Source organism: Schistocerca piceifrons, chromosome 1 (genome assembly GCF_021461385.2).
Source record: "Schistocerca piceifrons isolate TAMUIC-IGC-003096 chromosome 1, iqSchPice1.1, whole genome shotgun sequence".
In the NCBI taxonomy this organism is placed as follows: Eukaryota; Metazoa; Arthropoda; class Insecta; order Orthoptera; family Acrididae; genus Schistocerca; species Schistocerca piceifrons.
Window position 1 is genome coordinate 922,721,158 of NC_060138.1, and position 16,400 is coordinate 922,737,557.

Genomic DNA, 16,400 nt, shown 5'->3' on the forward strand with positions numbered 1-16,400 from the left:
CATGGAGTCTGTTAACCAAGAAACAATACAAAGAATCAAGGAGAAGGTGTCTAATTGAAATGTGGGACTCATTCTGGATGAATCAACAGATTCAATGGAATTATATGTTTGTTTACTTATGACATACCCCATTATAACATTTGTAACACTAAATGTATCTATTTGTGTGTGTGTGTGTGTGTGTGTGTGTGTGTGTGTGTGTGTGTGTGTGTGTGTGTGTGTGTAGCCTCGTGACGGGACATAGTCTACTTCTCGCAAATACCACCAAGGGGGCCACATCGGATGGACGGATCACCATCAACAGTGTCACATGCCCTCACTTCATGAGACACCACAGAAAGGTTTGGTATTTAAACCAGGACACTGGCGCAAAGTCTGGTGATCATAAACTTTACACCACCACCTCTCCTTTTCTTGCAGCTGAAATGATATGTTTTGAACATTTTAGTTTTTTCCTTAACAAAATGCCAGCACACTAAAACGCAATCAGTTTTGTTAAAAACTGTGGCCTAGTGCTATCAAGTTAGACAAAGTTGTTCTGGTGGTTACGGCCCACGCTCTATAGGTGGCTTCAGCTGTTAACCAAATGGAACCTTTGTTCCCAAAGTTGAAGAATGTGACATGCTTGGTTCATACCCTTCACAGGGTTTGTGAATCCATAAGGAATGAGTAGGATATCACTCATCAGTTCATCTCTGCGCTGAAGAAGATTGTACAATAAGCTCAGAGTTTTGTTGTTGCCACAAGAAAATAACTGGCCTGTCCCTTCCAAATTTTCTGGTCATTACTCATCGTGGTCATTGTACTGAGTGTGCTGCTACACTGTATGAGAATCCTGACAAGATTAAAGAATTTGTGCTTTCTTTGAATCCAGCTAACACAGGTGCAATTTCCAGGGCACGGGAACTTCTGTTACCAGCGAAGATACGTAATTTGTAGACAGAACTATTTTGTGTGGATAGGTATAAGACAATTAGAAAAACACTGTCTTGAAAATGAAAAACAATTAGATATTTTTTTATCTCCGATGAGAAAGCAGTTAGATGGCTTTCCCAAAGGCAAATGAATTCAGTCTTCAGAAGAATCTGATATTAAGAAATTTGCCACACCTGTAGAGTTGTCATTCCCAAATGAATACTAAGTTTGGCCCACTGTTTTCTGTGGATGTCAAAGGAAGCTTTAGCATCAATTAAGACATTCTATCTCGTAACAGAAACAGACTTATTTTTAAAAATGTAGAGGTGCTTAGTATCTTGAAGGGCAACAGCTTCATTTTTTTCTCCCCTGATGAATGATGATTTGATGTACTTGTTTGTCACACAATACACTAGAATAAGAGGAAGAGCATTTGTTGATTTAGTTGAGTAAATCATCCTCTTTTGCCCCATTTTTACCTTATTTTAGCACCTTTTCCCTTCCTTTCTTTCCTGAAATTTGCACCTACACACTCTAACCATAGTTATCATCGAAGTGAAACATTTTGGAATGCAAACAAAAGGCATTATTGAAAAATAATTTCCTCTAAAACTAAGTATTCAAATGTAATCTCTGGAGTGCTGCAGTAGCTCACTCAGCAGCAGAATCTGTGAGAAGGAATGGTGGTTAAGGGATAATGTCCTATGAATGATAATGCATGTGTTAAAGAGTCTGATTGGATAAAAATGTTGAATGAAATCAGGTGTGGCCTACCTGGTGAAGTCAGCCTTAGTTAATTAAGGAACCCATGGAAAGGCTAAATCAGGGCAGCTAGAGAGGAATCTGTACCTTGTTTCTGCCAGAAATTAGTTCAGTGCTGTAAGGACTATGCCACTTTGATCAGTGAGTGGTGGATGAAAACATGGAAGAAAGATTAAGACATTCTACTAATTACAAAGACCTTACATCAGCAGAATTTACCAAGAACAACAATATGTTTGGTATCAACACATTCTTCCAAAACAAGAGCGACAAGGAAACTAAAAATGTGTCTGACTATCTTTGTATCAAATGGAAAATTATCCAGAGAAGACTATAAAAGTACAAGGAGACACAACAGCTGGCCAGTATTGATCATCAGGAGGTAACATTCCAGTATAGCTGATGGGCTCATAGAAGAAGTACAAAAACAAACTTAGCTTTAGGAACTGAGAGTTTCTTTTATTCTGGGACCTGAGTGAGTTGCCCCTCATCTGTAATCTTTCCCAACCTATCCCTCTTTCCATCCCAAGGGAAAAAACTATAGTTCTGGAAGCTAGGATAGTTGCTTTTTAATTTTTATATGTTTGTATCGGCAGTACTAGAATTTTGCCTCCTATAGGTAAGCATTAGTCAGAAAGTATCCCAGTAATTTTACTGAAACAATAAAGATATTGTGCAGAATGTGAAATCTGTATGCCACCTTACAATTTCAAGTTGGCATGAGCTCTTAACCCTTCAAGTTAGGAACCTGCGTATATCCTCGCATGACTAACACAGTCATGTGCTTGCCATTTGCAGTTGCAGTTTTGCATGACACACTATACTGCTATACACTACTATGTCAGCTGAGTGGAGCAATATCTGAGGTGATCACTGTGAAGATCTTTGTCAGGACATGAGCAATTTGAAAGAAATCTTAAATTACAAACTGTCCTCTTGGGAGGGGGGGATGAAACAGTACATGTAAATATATCTAAAAACAAAGATGATGTAACGTACCAAACGAAAGCATTGGTATGTTGATAGACACACAAACACACACACAAAATTCAAGCTTTCGCAACCAAAGGTTGCTTCATCAGGAAAGAGGAAAGGAGAGGGAAAGACGAAAGGATGTGGGTTTTAAGGGAGAGGGTAAGGAGTCATTCCAATCCTGGGAGCGGAAAGACTTATTTTAGAGGGAAAAAGGGACAGGTATACACTTGCACACACACACGGCGGCGGAAACTGTTGGGTGGAGGGTGTGAGGACACAATGTTACTGTAGGATGAGGCTGGGATAATTACGGGAGTGAAGAATGTGTTTTAAGTATAATGCCCATCTGCACAGTTCACAAAAGCTGTTGGTGAAGGAAGGATCCAGATGGCGTGGGTAGTGAAGCAGCCACTGAAATAAAGTATGTTATTTTCAGCTGCATGTTGTGCCACAGGTTGGTCACTTTGCTCTTGGCCACAGTTTGGCGGTGGCCATTCACCCTGGCGGACAGCTGGTTGGTAGTCATACCAATATAAAAAAACTGTGCAACAATTGCAGAGGAACTGGTAAATGACATGGGTGCTTTAACAGAGGCCCAGTACAGGATACGGTAAACCTGTAACAGGTCTGGAATAGAAAGTGTTGGGTGGGTGGACTGGGTAGGTCTCGCACCTCCGTCTTCCACAGGGATATGATCCTTGTGGCAAGGGGTTGGGATTGGGAGTGGCACAGAGGATGTTGTCGAGGTTGAGTGGGCAATGGAACATCACTTTAAGAGTGGTGGGAAGTATATCAGATATGATGTCCCTTGTTTCAGGGCATGATGATGGGTAAACAAAGTCCTGGCAAAGGATGTGGTTCAGCTGTTCCATCCCAGAGAGGTATTGGGTGAGAAAAAGGGATACTCCTTTGTGGCTGGTTCCTGGCGTGTGGTGGGAGGATTGGAGGTGTGAGGGGAAATGGAACAGGAGATCTGTTTGCAGACTATGTCTGGAGGATAGTGCCTGTTTGTGAAGGCCTTGTTCCTCTTTGTCCATCCCTCATAACAGTTGAAACCTGCCTAGCTCACCTTTTCAACTTGCCATGTCCCCCAAAACTCCCTACCAATTCTCTACCAAATCCAGAGCCAAAACATTCCTGTAACACAGTTGTTAACCTTTCCACCAAAACCCTCTGCTTCACAGTAGTTTCAATCCTATCAAAAGGCCTCACCTTTAGTCCAATGGCCAAATTTAACCATGCTGGACTTGCCAAAGACCCACTCTCCTCCTCCAGATTCCTGCAATGAAAGCATTCTTTTGCCACCTGTTCCTCCAACCAAAGCCACCGTAATGAAACAGCTACGGAAACTGAGCACGTTGTGTTGAACTGCATGTTGCTTTCCCAGGTGGTCAACTTCGTTCTTGGAAACAGTTTGGCAGCGACGATTCATCTTCGTTGACAGCTGGTTGGCATTCCGCGAACTTAAAAAAAAAACATAATGAATGCATCCACAAAGCCTGATTTCTCTTGCTCTTTCTAACTTTATTCCTCTTGTAATGAAAAAGGAAGGACAGCCGCACCCACTTCCAACAGCATGCGTTCATACATTTTGTGGCAATAATGTGGCCCCATGTGAACACTTGTGACCCACAAATGTACTGCAACAAACATTGCTGGTCTATAGTGGACAGTAATGTTGTTGTACATGTGGTTGTAGTTCATGTGCCTTGAATGTAGCCCAACAACAATGTTGAGTTCAAATATAAACAATTTTTATGGCTCATGTAAACTTACTTTATGATTTTAACTTTTATGGGTTATCAGTATTATGCTCTCCTTAACATTTTCTGTACTCTACAGCAAACTACATGTTACACTGGATGGTTTACTCATATCTATGTTCTAAATCTAACCCTTCTTTTCATGCACTGCAGAATTTTTATATTTGATGCTTACTTTCCTTTGTTTGTTTGGTTATCAGTGTATTGACTCCTTGTAGGGATAAAATAAATCTATTGAGATAAATGATTTTGTTGTCCTATTTTTCAGTACATTAAAGACAAGGGTATCAAATCCAGTAATTTCAGTGAATGTTTCCTTAACATCAGGAATCAACAATAACAAGAGATGAATTAATTAAATCTATGCTCTTACGTTCATCCATATCTTTTGAAAATCTTTGCAATATTCTTCCTGCAGGTGTTACATCAAAGAAAGACACTGGGCATCTCATCACTTTTCTGAACATTGTATCATGTAATCTAGAAGAACCTGTAAGATGTTCAAAAATAAAAAAATTCAGTAGTAGCTGATCTCCAATTGCATACTTTTCATTTTGTGAAACTTGAAGATAAAGACACTAACCATACAGTAGTTGTCTTGCTATACCTATTCCTTTTATCATCCCAAAAACCATCATTACAACAAATGTCATGCCATAAATCAACTGGTAAAACCATAGAAAAGGATTGTCATTCACAAACCCTTTCATATTGTCAAATGTTTGATTGTAATGTGTCGCATTATATATTCGTTCACCCTGAAAAAGAGAAAAATATAACCAAATTATCATAAAAAAGAAATGCATTTGACAGAAACTAGCAGTATTATACAAATTGACAATACACAAAACAGAAGTAACAAACTGTCAAAGGAATTTTATTCTACATCCTTAGTTATCATTTTATAAAAATTGATAATTTTCTGAACTTCACTTAAATATTCCTTGCCTTCTGTCCATATTCATTAGTGTATTTAATTTCAGAGTAAAAGAACACAAAAAGATGGAAGCAACTTGTATCTTATATCTGCCTTACTTTGTTCCAGATGACTTAAGGTCACTTTTCTTATTCTAAGCAGCCTTAATCAATTCCACAACAGGCTTGGCTCCCTCTACATTATATACCACTATATCATCCTTCTTATTTCTTAATGTCAAAAGGCTTGATACAATTTTAGCAGTACCTTGGTGCAAAATCTGTTGATAAGGACATATGTCCGTAACACAGGGTTTCCCAAACTGTATTCTGCAGGAAGTAGGTGCTCTTTCCAAAAAATACTAATGATGTGATGTTTCTTTTTCGACATTTTCTCTTTTTGAATTTTTTAAATTTATATGTTACTAGTTATGATATAGAATTGAAGCAATCACAGAATAAAACCAGTTTCCTTATTTTTAAAAATTTTATCAACTTCATTAACTTTCAAAATAATCAATGTGTTCCATAAATGCACCAGCATTCTCGAAGTGTTCCAGCAGAGGAAAAGTTTGGCATTAATGTGTCATTCAGCATTCAGTCCACATCATAATTTTATGAACAACAACCTGATGGGAAGGAGTCGATTAAAGGGGGGGGGGGGGGAGAGGGGAGAGAGAGAGAGAGAGAGAGAGAGAGAGAGAGAGAGAGAGAGAGAGAGAGAGAATTACCTCTTTGCCATCACCTTCATCCAGCCATATTTGTAACCATACACCTGCACCCAGTCTCGACAAAGTGAACAGAAGCACGAGCAGAAGTAATACAAGCATGATACAGTATCCCCCACAGTACTTGGCATACTTGAGATATGCCTTGTATCCTGCTTGTGTAGTGGTATGTTCTTCATCACTTATGAGTTTGCCAGCCAGATCATCATACTCTGAAAATACAAAACATATAAGCAAAAATTTTTAACCTGAGTAGTTCATAAAAATGATTGACTAATAGTAATGCCTCCTGGAAGTCAAGGAACATGATCTTTGGTGCGATCTTACACACTATTTCTTCTTGTTCTTAAAATCTGGAGGAAAAATCAAATTAGAAGTTAGGAAGCTTCGTGGGATGTTACAAATATTAATCAATTCCACTTTATTACTGCTATAAGTGGGATAACGCTTTCCTTTAAGTTACACTTAAATCTGAAGGGGTTTCAATTAGTGTTTGCTGGATGTCAGCATCCAGTTATTTAAGTACGTAGGTGCCTCGCTAACTGTTCTGCATTCTGGCGGAGTGCCTCAAAACCCAGACATCTTGGTGTCTCATTGAATCTGCACTCAATGGTAGTCCTGCCACTGTGTCCTCACTGCTGCCTGATGTAAGCACTGTGAAGCAAGTTTAACAAAAGGGTGGCCAGGGAAATAGGGTTTAGTCATAAATAATAAGACTTGAACTGGCAATTTAATTTAGAGGTGCTTTTTGTCTTTTCTGAATCTGTATTTCATACTAGCAGGGATATAATAATTACTGTTGTGTTCAACAACCCATGTTTTGCGAGAGCACAAGAGAGACACTGATATCTTGTTAACACATTAATGATACAACTGCAGATCATGTTTATCACTTACCTATAAAAGACTGGTGCTTTGCCCGCAGAGACACACAACAGAAAACAGTTAACAATGGCTTTCAAGCTCTTGCTCTTTTTCTCATAAAAGTACACACATTCACACACGACAACATAGACACCCAAACATACGATCTCACCACAGCAGCTAACTGACAAGCACAACGATAAATTTCGCTGATGTGCAACGAATGTTTTGTGGCTTACCTGCCTGAATACATGTTTCATCAAGCAGCTTGAATTTTCCATCGAACAGCCAATTACACATGAAATTGCTCAAGAATTAAATTCACACTTTTTTTTTCTAAAGCATAATCATTATGTGATCTGAGGCTTTCCCAGTGTATGTGTTGTTTCCAGGGCTCTTGGGTGGACACCCGAGAGCCCTGGAAACAGCGTAATTATTCTTTTCGTCATTAATTGTATTGCATAATTTGTAATCTCTCAAAGAACTACAATAAATATAAAAAACTAACCTTGAAACTTGTTTTTTACTAGCAGATGTTATCCTTTGAAGATATCAAACTCACATGCACCAGTAAAGTTTTAAATAATGACACAAATGGATGGTCTCGCAGGCTTGAAATTTTTCTAAGTGGCTGGACCTCAGTGTTAAGTTTTGAATGGAGTCTAACACTCTGTTATGTAAGAAATTCATCACACATTCCAACACGTAACATAATTCATCTTGTGTAAAAGGAAATTTACTTTGAAAGTAATGATCTCCAATCATCATTCACAATATTTTCCCGCGACTTGTTAGAAATGTATACCGTTGAGACAATATGCTCATAAAAATGGGCCCATGAAAAATATGGGCCTCACAACAAGCTTGTGATGTCACACTTGTCGGCTTGCCCGACACACTTCACTTCATGAACACCCTTGCAGGACCCGCGTGGATATCAATCTGCAATTGAAAAGGTACCCACTGAAGATCTTAACCTTTTCATGTGTTGTCGAGAGCTTACATGCACTTAAATGTGCCTTCAATAATTATTAGACTCATCTGAAATAATTACTCGCTCCACGCCAGAGATGGCTGCTGTGACATGCCCACTACGGCCTGTCTCCTTGTGGGCTTCTCATTGAAATTAGGCCCACTAGAAAAACAGATTGTCATGAAGTACTGCATAGTCTTTGACACATTTTGCTGTCAGCAGATGCTTGGGTGTACACTGTGTTTTGTTGTTGTAAACAGCACATTTTCTTTGCAACTAAAGTTTTTTTGGTGTTATTCTCTTGTTTATGTTTTACTGCAGTAGTATTATTCTGCAGCAGTGGACTAAAGTAAAATTCTTTATTAGAGTATCAATTCTTAGCAATCAAAATTACAAAAATTTAACTGAAAACTAAAACAATGAAAAATTCCCAGAATTCTAAAAGATTCCTAGATTTCTTCCGATGAAAAAATTCCCTGGTTTTCCCGGATTTTCAGGTTGCCCTGGTGCATATACAACTGAACATCATTTCAGAACTTGTAAAAGGTTGACCGTCCAAAAAATGTTCAAACGTGTTCTTCAAATTTAGCCATCATACAAGACAAATTTCAACATCACAGGAATGAAAGAACTTAATTTAATGCACAAGGAATAACACAATCTTGTATTGAAATTAATCTTTATTAGCAGCTGAGAAGATAGCAGCAGTATGCAAACTGTCTCAAAAAAAAAAAAAAACCCCTAGAAAGGGTCAACAATCATGATAAAATCATATTAATCAAGAAGCACTAAACGAAAGAAAACACAGCACCTCTGGAGGACAGCACTTGAACTCTTTGACACTTGGCATGTGTACATCAGTTGACAGCAACTAGTGATTTTGTTGCTACAGCAGCTCCCTTCGAGAAAGCAGAGCGTCATCCAAGTAGCGCGCAGGAAAATGGACTCATCGGCTGCTTGAGCTGGTGCACGTGTTCCAGTACAAGGTGCCATGGTGCAGCAGTAGGTTCTTCTTGGAATACCTATGCAGGCTCCACTCAGTCCAGCGAGACAGCGCACAGCTTCTTGTTGAGGACATCAATGGTTCTTTCAACTCTACCATTACACCTGTGTATAGAGGTCTCAGTGGTGGTTTCAGGTCATCTCCATTTATCACCACATGTGTGCATAATTGTAGCACGCAGTGAACATAGGTGGGTGAAGTGACATGACCTGATGCTAGATAAGGTAAGATTTGAATGATCCGTTCCCTGAGGTGAGAAACAAAATCTGCATGGTTAATGTCATCTATGTGGATTTCCTGTGGATCAATCAATTTGCCTAGTAGTCGACAGTGCTTCTACATAAACTAGCTCAGCTGGCAAAGAGCTCAGGTCCAGTTTGTATGTGCTTTGCAGACTGAGTAAGACCAATGGTAATGCTGTAGCCCAGTATGAATTATGACGTATCAGCATGGTCTTCAGAGAATGGTGCCAGCATTCTATCATTCTATTACTTTCCAAGTGGCAGCTTGCAGTTTTATGGTGTATAGTGCCACAGATTTGTTAAGCTGTACAGACAGGTCAGATTCAAATTAACATCTGTGGCCCATTGGGATGTGCAGAAGGCAGTGGAAATGTGCTATCCATGTGGATGTGAAGGTTGAAGTTAAAGTCTTTGATAAAATGTTAATGAATGGCACTGTTTCCAGCTATCTGGTGAAATGTCTATCAGAGGCAAAATAGCCATTGGATGGAACCAAATCACATCAACAAGAAACGTGCAAAATGAGCGATCACTTATGGAAAGTCATCTATTGGTGCATGCACATGGAGACGACTTTTGCTGTGTTGACAGTTGATGCATATTCATGTCCATTCCCAGTAGTCTTTATGGATGCCCGGTCACACATAATGGTTAGAGACTAAGCAAGTTGTCGGTCGGTCTGTAAGGTAGCCGAGATCGTGTAAGCTGTCAAATACATGTCTTTGAAATGTGTAAAGTGGAAAAGGATGGGACTCACCACTGCACCTGTCGCTTGGTCGTGGAAGCTGTAAGATAACCCAACTTTCTCAGGCTGCAGTAGTGAACCTGACCAACATGATTTTATGGCCCAAAAAGTTTATCTCTGTCTGAACAAAAATGCAATTAGTGGTGTTCAAGACTACGCAGTACTGCTGTAACCACTGAAACAGGTCAGCCAGATACTGCTGATGTTCTGGAGAGGCTGAGAAAACCAGAATATCGTAAAGGTATGCAAAACAATATGACAGTCCTTGTAACACAGATTCTATAAACCTTTGCCACTTAGTGCTGCATTATGAATGCCACGCATCATGAAACGACTCTCAAATAGGTCGTACGAACTGATTATGGCCATCTTCGGCACTTCTTTCTTGGCTCCAGGAATCCGAGTGTACATTTTGGCATAGCCTAGGATGATGAAACAGGTTGCACCACTCGAGACATAGTTATAATCTTATTGCAATGGTAGAGTGTAACAATCTTGCACAGTTCTGGCATTGAGAGCTCGATAATCTCCACATAGCCTTCATGCATCACACTTCTTAGATACCAAATGAAGTGGGGATGATCACGGAATGCTTGACGGTCGTGCAACACCTTCACACAGCATAATTTTGAATTCTGCTTTTGCTATGGCAGGCAGACTGAAACCAAAAATCTAGGTCAGCACGATATGGGTGGATTGCCGGTACTTGTAATGTAATGCACCGTGTCATATCATACCTTTTTCGGCACTCCTGGTGAGAGCGTCAAGGCTGGGAACTTCTGCAGTAAGTCTGCTTATTCGCCACTTGTGTCTTGTACAAGCTTGGCCATGTATGTGGCTGCATTCCATCTAAAACCAGACACTGATAAGCTGATGATGCCAACCACGAGTTGTGCTTTTGCCATGTCTGGCAACAGACGGTAATATGCCAACAAATCTGCTCCTATTATGGGTTCTGACACATTGAAGATCTTACAATCGCATGCTAGGTCACGGCGTAGTACGAGGTCAAACGTGATATGCAGTGCGCCATACATATTATACATAGTCAGTCTGAAAGTGGTTGCAGGTCGCTTGCTCACTGGTTTGATTCAGTGTCCACTAGGTATTTTTAACCCAACTTACAGTCACTGATAAATGAATGCTGCAACACAGACTGGCAATCGGTCTATATTCCTATGTCCAATTGGCAATGGAGTTTGGGTGAGCACATGGCATTGTACATCTATGAGCCTCTTCCCCAAATCTTATGTGACATCAGCAGATGGTAGGCCAGCCAGTCCCAGAGGTTGGGGAAGTAGCAGAAGAGCGGCTCCTCGAGCACTTCCAGTGGCAGTTTCTGTTCTTGTTATGGTCCTAATGGGTCACGGATTTGTCAATCTGCTTCGTCAACAAATCGACCTTGGCAGCTAGATCATCATAATCCGCGTGCAAAACCACTGGTGATGACAACCTGTTATATGACACTGTCACTGTGCTTACTGGTGCAGGCATTATCACGTTAAATTTTTTCAAAATGGCTCAAATGGCTCTGAGCACTATGGGACTTAACTGCTGTGGTCATCAGTCCCCTAGAACTTAGAACTACTTAAACTTAACTAACCTAAGGACATCACACACATCCATGCTCGAAGCAGGATTCGAACCTGCGACCGTAGCGGTCGCGCGGTTCCAGACTGTAGCGCCTAGAACCGCTCGGCCACTCCGGCCGGCGTTAAATTTTTTGTCCGCTAATTCAGCCACTGCGTCCAAGGCCACATCAGTTTGCAATGCAATAATGGCTTTCACTTGAAGTGGAAGATGGCTGTTCCACAAGGTACATAGCAGGCTATCAGGCACGGTACCAGTATCAACTTTACTCCCTAGGTGCCTCAAGTTTTGTGATGGACTCCTGTCGTCACTGTCCTCTAGCATTAAAACTTGCCAAATATGTTCCTCTTGTGAGGCAGGTAACATATGAATCAGTTCTGTATTAAATTTTTCATGAGTGTCTTGTCACAAGAGGGGCTGTGATTACACCTTCAATTTCTGTGGCAAATTTGTGGTCTAGCTGGCTTGCCACAATTGTGAACTTACAAGAGTCCAAAGTAATTCCTGCATAGCGAAAGTTGGCCTCCACCTGCGTGAACCACAGCACTGGACTGTGCGATCAGAAGAGCTGTAAATGCATGGCAAGCTGAGACAGTGCAGGTACAGTTTCCATTGGTGACTGGGTCATGTTAAATATTTTCTTTCGATGTATAATGTGGCTAAATCATGTCAGGTTCACGAATCTCAGAACTTCTTCTAGAAGTTCAAAAATACTTCAACAAATACTTCAGTACATTCTTGATATTTAGCCGTAATGTAAATTCTGACATCACAGGAAGGGAAGAATTTATTTAATGCACAATGAAGAACACAATTAATCTTGCATGGAAATTAGCATTTCTTAGCAACTGAGAAGTTAACAGCAGTATGCGAACTGTCTCAAAAAACTAGAAAGAATAGGGCTCTAAGAACACAAAGCCTCTAGTGGACGGCACATGAACTCTTTGACACTTGATGTGTGTACCTCAGATGACAGCAACTAGTGATTTTGCCACTACAATCATAGGCAAAGTGATATTACAGTCAAAAACTTTCAAATAACAGACAGTTTTATGTTTTACAGATCCAACAAGGAAACCACAGCATATGTAAATAAGTGAAAAGATAAAAAGGAAGGAATGCCTACTGTGACTCAAAATACTGACAAAGGTTAATGCTTTCAGCTACTGCTATCCTAGTGATCAGCTGATGAGAGAGACAGTATGTTTAAGGTCTTCCAGTTGAACTAACAATTCAATTTTAGTAACACTTAGGGAAAAAAAAGACACTAGATGAGTCTTTGAAATGTGCTAAAAATGGAATTGTTGACTTGCCTGACCAATTGGAAACACACTATCCTTTGATCACACTGAGGGTAAGTTGAGATCAGGCACACTTGTACCCTCTCAGGGTGTATACGCGGGCAAGAAAAAAAAAAAATCTCTGATTTTTTGGTATTCCACAGTTAAAAGTACACTGTCTCGGGTGAAAATACACCTTTTCTGTGTTAAATGACGGTATACATTTCCTCGGAACTGTAAAACTTATCAATTCACTGAATTGTTATGGTCTTATAGATTGGCATAGAATTTCCCTGCACTTCACAAAATGAAACTTAGGTCGAAAAGCACACAAATTTGGAAAGGTCTGTGATGTGCAGCAACATGGATACTGCATATTTTCGTATTACAAAAGTATAAATTTGAATTCCACCAAACACCGCAACCAAAGCATTGAAATCAAGAGTGCGATGTACTTTTGTAAGCCAGTCATAGCTCATGTCACATGATCTCACCAGCTGATAACGGTGAATATTCAGAGCAAAGGACATGTGATGAAATAGGAAAAGATAATGGTTTAAATTAATATACATCGTGTTGCTACAAGAAAAGCAAAGTTTTCACATATAATATTGGTCTCTAAGATTAATCAGCTGCAAGAGAATCTAAGCTTTTGCACATAATGTTGATCTTTTTTTGCACGTGTTAAACTTTAAGATACATCACACAAATGTGCCAGTAAAATTTTTAATAATGACATAAATGTCTGATCATCTGGGCTCGAAATTCTTTTAATGGTCATCCTCAAACAGTCGATTTTTAAATGAGTTCATCTTGTGCAAAAGAAATTTACTTTGAAAGTAAGGCGTTTTGAACCATCATTCACAATATTTTCCCGCGACCTGTTAGAAATAGGTTTGTTTCAGTAATTGCCACTGAGTGCCAGATAACAGGTGTCACTGCACATGTGCAGCTACGATGACGCAGGTAGGTCTAAAACATTAAAAGATCTTACATTATGTGATAAAAGAACCAAGACATCAGAGGATACTCCAAGAGCATCGGAATTTCGTGAACCATACTAAAATCACAATTCGGCTTAAAATGCACATTCGTATGTCCAGATTTAGATGTAAATTTTCTTGGAGTACCAGTACTGTATTACCTCCTGTTTGGTTCTTTATTATGGCATAATCCCACACGTGCTAGCAGATGAAAACATGCACTTGAAATGCAGTGAACAGTTGAAAGTAGCCAGTAGTGTGGAATTAAACACTTCCTTTGAAATAAATGGATTGCCTCAGCAGAAAAGAGTAATAAAAGCCAAATTCCTTTAGCAAACTGACAAAAATAACTTCATTGTTCTGCAAGGCGATTAATACTTGACTAACAGAAAGGTGGAAATAAAATAAAATCTGAAACTAATAATGGACAGCAATTAACAAAGAGGAAACAGCAAAAATCACTAATGTAAACATGAGTCACGTAGAGACTACCCACCTCCCCACTACAACTCAGACTGCTCTGTCCTAGATCTATGTTATTTCCGAACCGGGACAATACTAGACAGTGACGCTCTCCTTCCTGTCCCCTTCCTCCAGCTTTTGAGGTAGGATACAAAAAATTAAATCGGTTTTTCAAAAAATGTTCATTTTGTAGCACACACCTTTCTGAAGAGTCTGATACATAAATGTAAGACATGTTATTTGGTCTTAAGTGTGCCGAAATGCAGTGTCGCACCTCTTCACACAGTATTCTTCTATCGCACGTCACTGAATTTCGCTCTGTCGAGCCAGTATGACATCCTGTCCCCCCCCCCCCCCCCTTTGTGTGTGTGTGTGTGTGTGTGTGTGTGTGTGTGTGTGTGTGTGTGTGTGTGTGTGTGGAGGGGGGGGGGGTTTAGCAACTAATACTGGATGGATTGTTTGTAGCTCTTCAGAAAATCTGCACTCTAGTTGCCTATTAGCTAATAACTTGTTGTTTTGTGTGACATAAAATTAAATATAGGATACATAAAACCAGTAAAGACAAGAGACAAGCAAGACAGTACACATTTTTTCAATCCTTACGTCCTAGCGGTGTTCTCTCTCTATCTTGCTACGGCTTTACAGGGTTTGTTTTCCTTTCTGCAAAAGAATCTATTACCTCCTCGAATCAAGAAACAAAATGTCATTGTCTAATACTGAACAAGCTCTTAACAGAACAAGCATCCAAGGCTGGTGTGGTTTCTCAAGCTGATCATGTGTATTTTGTCACTGTCTGCTAGGTAAAACGAAACAAGTGTGTCAAATGTTGCAGCAATTGTAATGCACCCCCAATGAACGAGACTGTTTTGGAACAAACGGTCATTTTTACGACACGACAGAATATAATTCACGAAGTACCAATATCAAATGCCTATTGGGGCTACTACAAGCAAAAAGCTTTATGTTAGGAATAGTTTCACATTTCAATCATTTGCTCCAGCTTCTCATCCTCTCCTTCCGTGTTCTAACAAACACTCTTGTCATCAGTAATTTTGTAACTATTCCTGCCAGTGTCAAAATTTATTCTCCGGGTGACTTCACTGACACTACCGCAATCACCAGTTTAGTTATCCCAGGCTTAGTCTCCTGTTAGGCATTATTGTGTGTTCCCACGATGAATTTTCTGTGCTACTCCCAGAATATAACTTAAGGCCTCCTAGCCAGGGACTGTACAACTGGCACTTACTAGTGTAGTGGTCAGGCCAAAAACTCTCTATCAAAATTTTATTTTCTTGGATACACTGAGAAGATAACATGTAATCTTTCTTACCTGTTATTCCTGTTAGTCGTTTATTTCCACTCTGGTAGTCTGAATCTATGGCTTTCACTAGTAATTATAACAACGCAGATCACTCGCAAACCCAATCAACCTTATAAACAAATATTGGCATTCACCTGTTCAGCTTTATTCCGCTCAGCTCGTATAGCCCCGTCCCCTTTTGTCTCCAGCGAAGTTTATTTCTAGATGCAACGGGGATTCCCACTATGCACACATTCAAAAATCAACTTATGATCCATTCAGAAATCAACTTAGAATGTGTTCAAAAACTAACAGGAAAGCGTTTCAAAATCATATGAATAATTGACAGACCAACATGGCGCTTCGTGAAACAAGATTTTTTTTCCTCATGAATATGAATTTGGTGACCCCCCCCCCCCCCCCACACATGAAATTGCCACCTGGGCCAGACACCCAGGTTTGCGCCTCCCCCCTTCTGCCCCCTAGATCTGGGCCTGTTGCGCATGAGTTAATCTGGCAGTTTCGGCGCGCCAGTAAAATTTTTCTGGGTTACATCTGGCTGCTTAATGCTACTGCTTATACAGATAGCAGCCACAATTCTGTAGCCACAAGCGGGAGAAGTTACTACTCATACGCGACTCAACCGTGCATGCACATGAACCTGCTCGCAACTGTTCAAATGAACCTAATGTAAACAGTTGTGATGTCACTCTCATCAGAGGCAATTTGTTATTCTGAAGCATTGCATAGTCTTCCTGAAGCCTTTGACACATTTTGCTGTTGGCAGATGCTTATATAAGCACTGCGTTTTGTTGTTGTATATGACGCATTTCCTTTGCAAATTAAGTCTCCCCCCCCCCCCCAAATTCATGTCTTATTGCTGCGGTATTATTCTGCAGT

General features: G+C 40.0%; 1 protein-coding gene across 2 annotated transcripts in view; it reads right to left on the reverse strand.

Moving 5' to 3' along the window:
• Positions 1-16,400, reverse strand: part of LOC124769376 (ATP-binding cassette sub-family C member 5-like) — a 298,192-nt gene that overhangs the window by 89,744 nt on the left and 192,048 nt on the right. For both annotated transcript variants that reach the window (XM_047249493.1, XM_047250268.1), the window contains 3 exons: positions 6,062-6,270; positions 4,999-5,173; positions 4,789-4,905 (listed from right to left, as the gene is read on the reverse strand). In XM_047249493.1, coding sequence (XP_047105449.1) covers positions 4,789-4,905; positions 4,999-5,173; positions 6,062-6,270 — 501 coding nt within the window. The remainder of the gene's footprint in view (positions 1-4,788; positions 4,906-4,998; positions 5,174-6,061; positions 6,271-16,400) is intronic.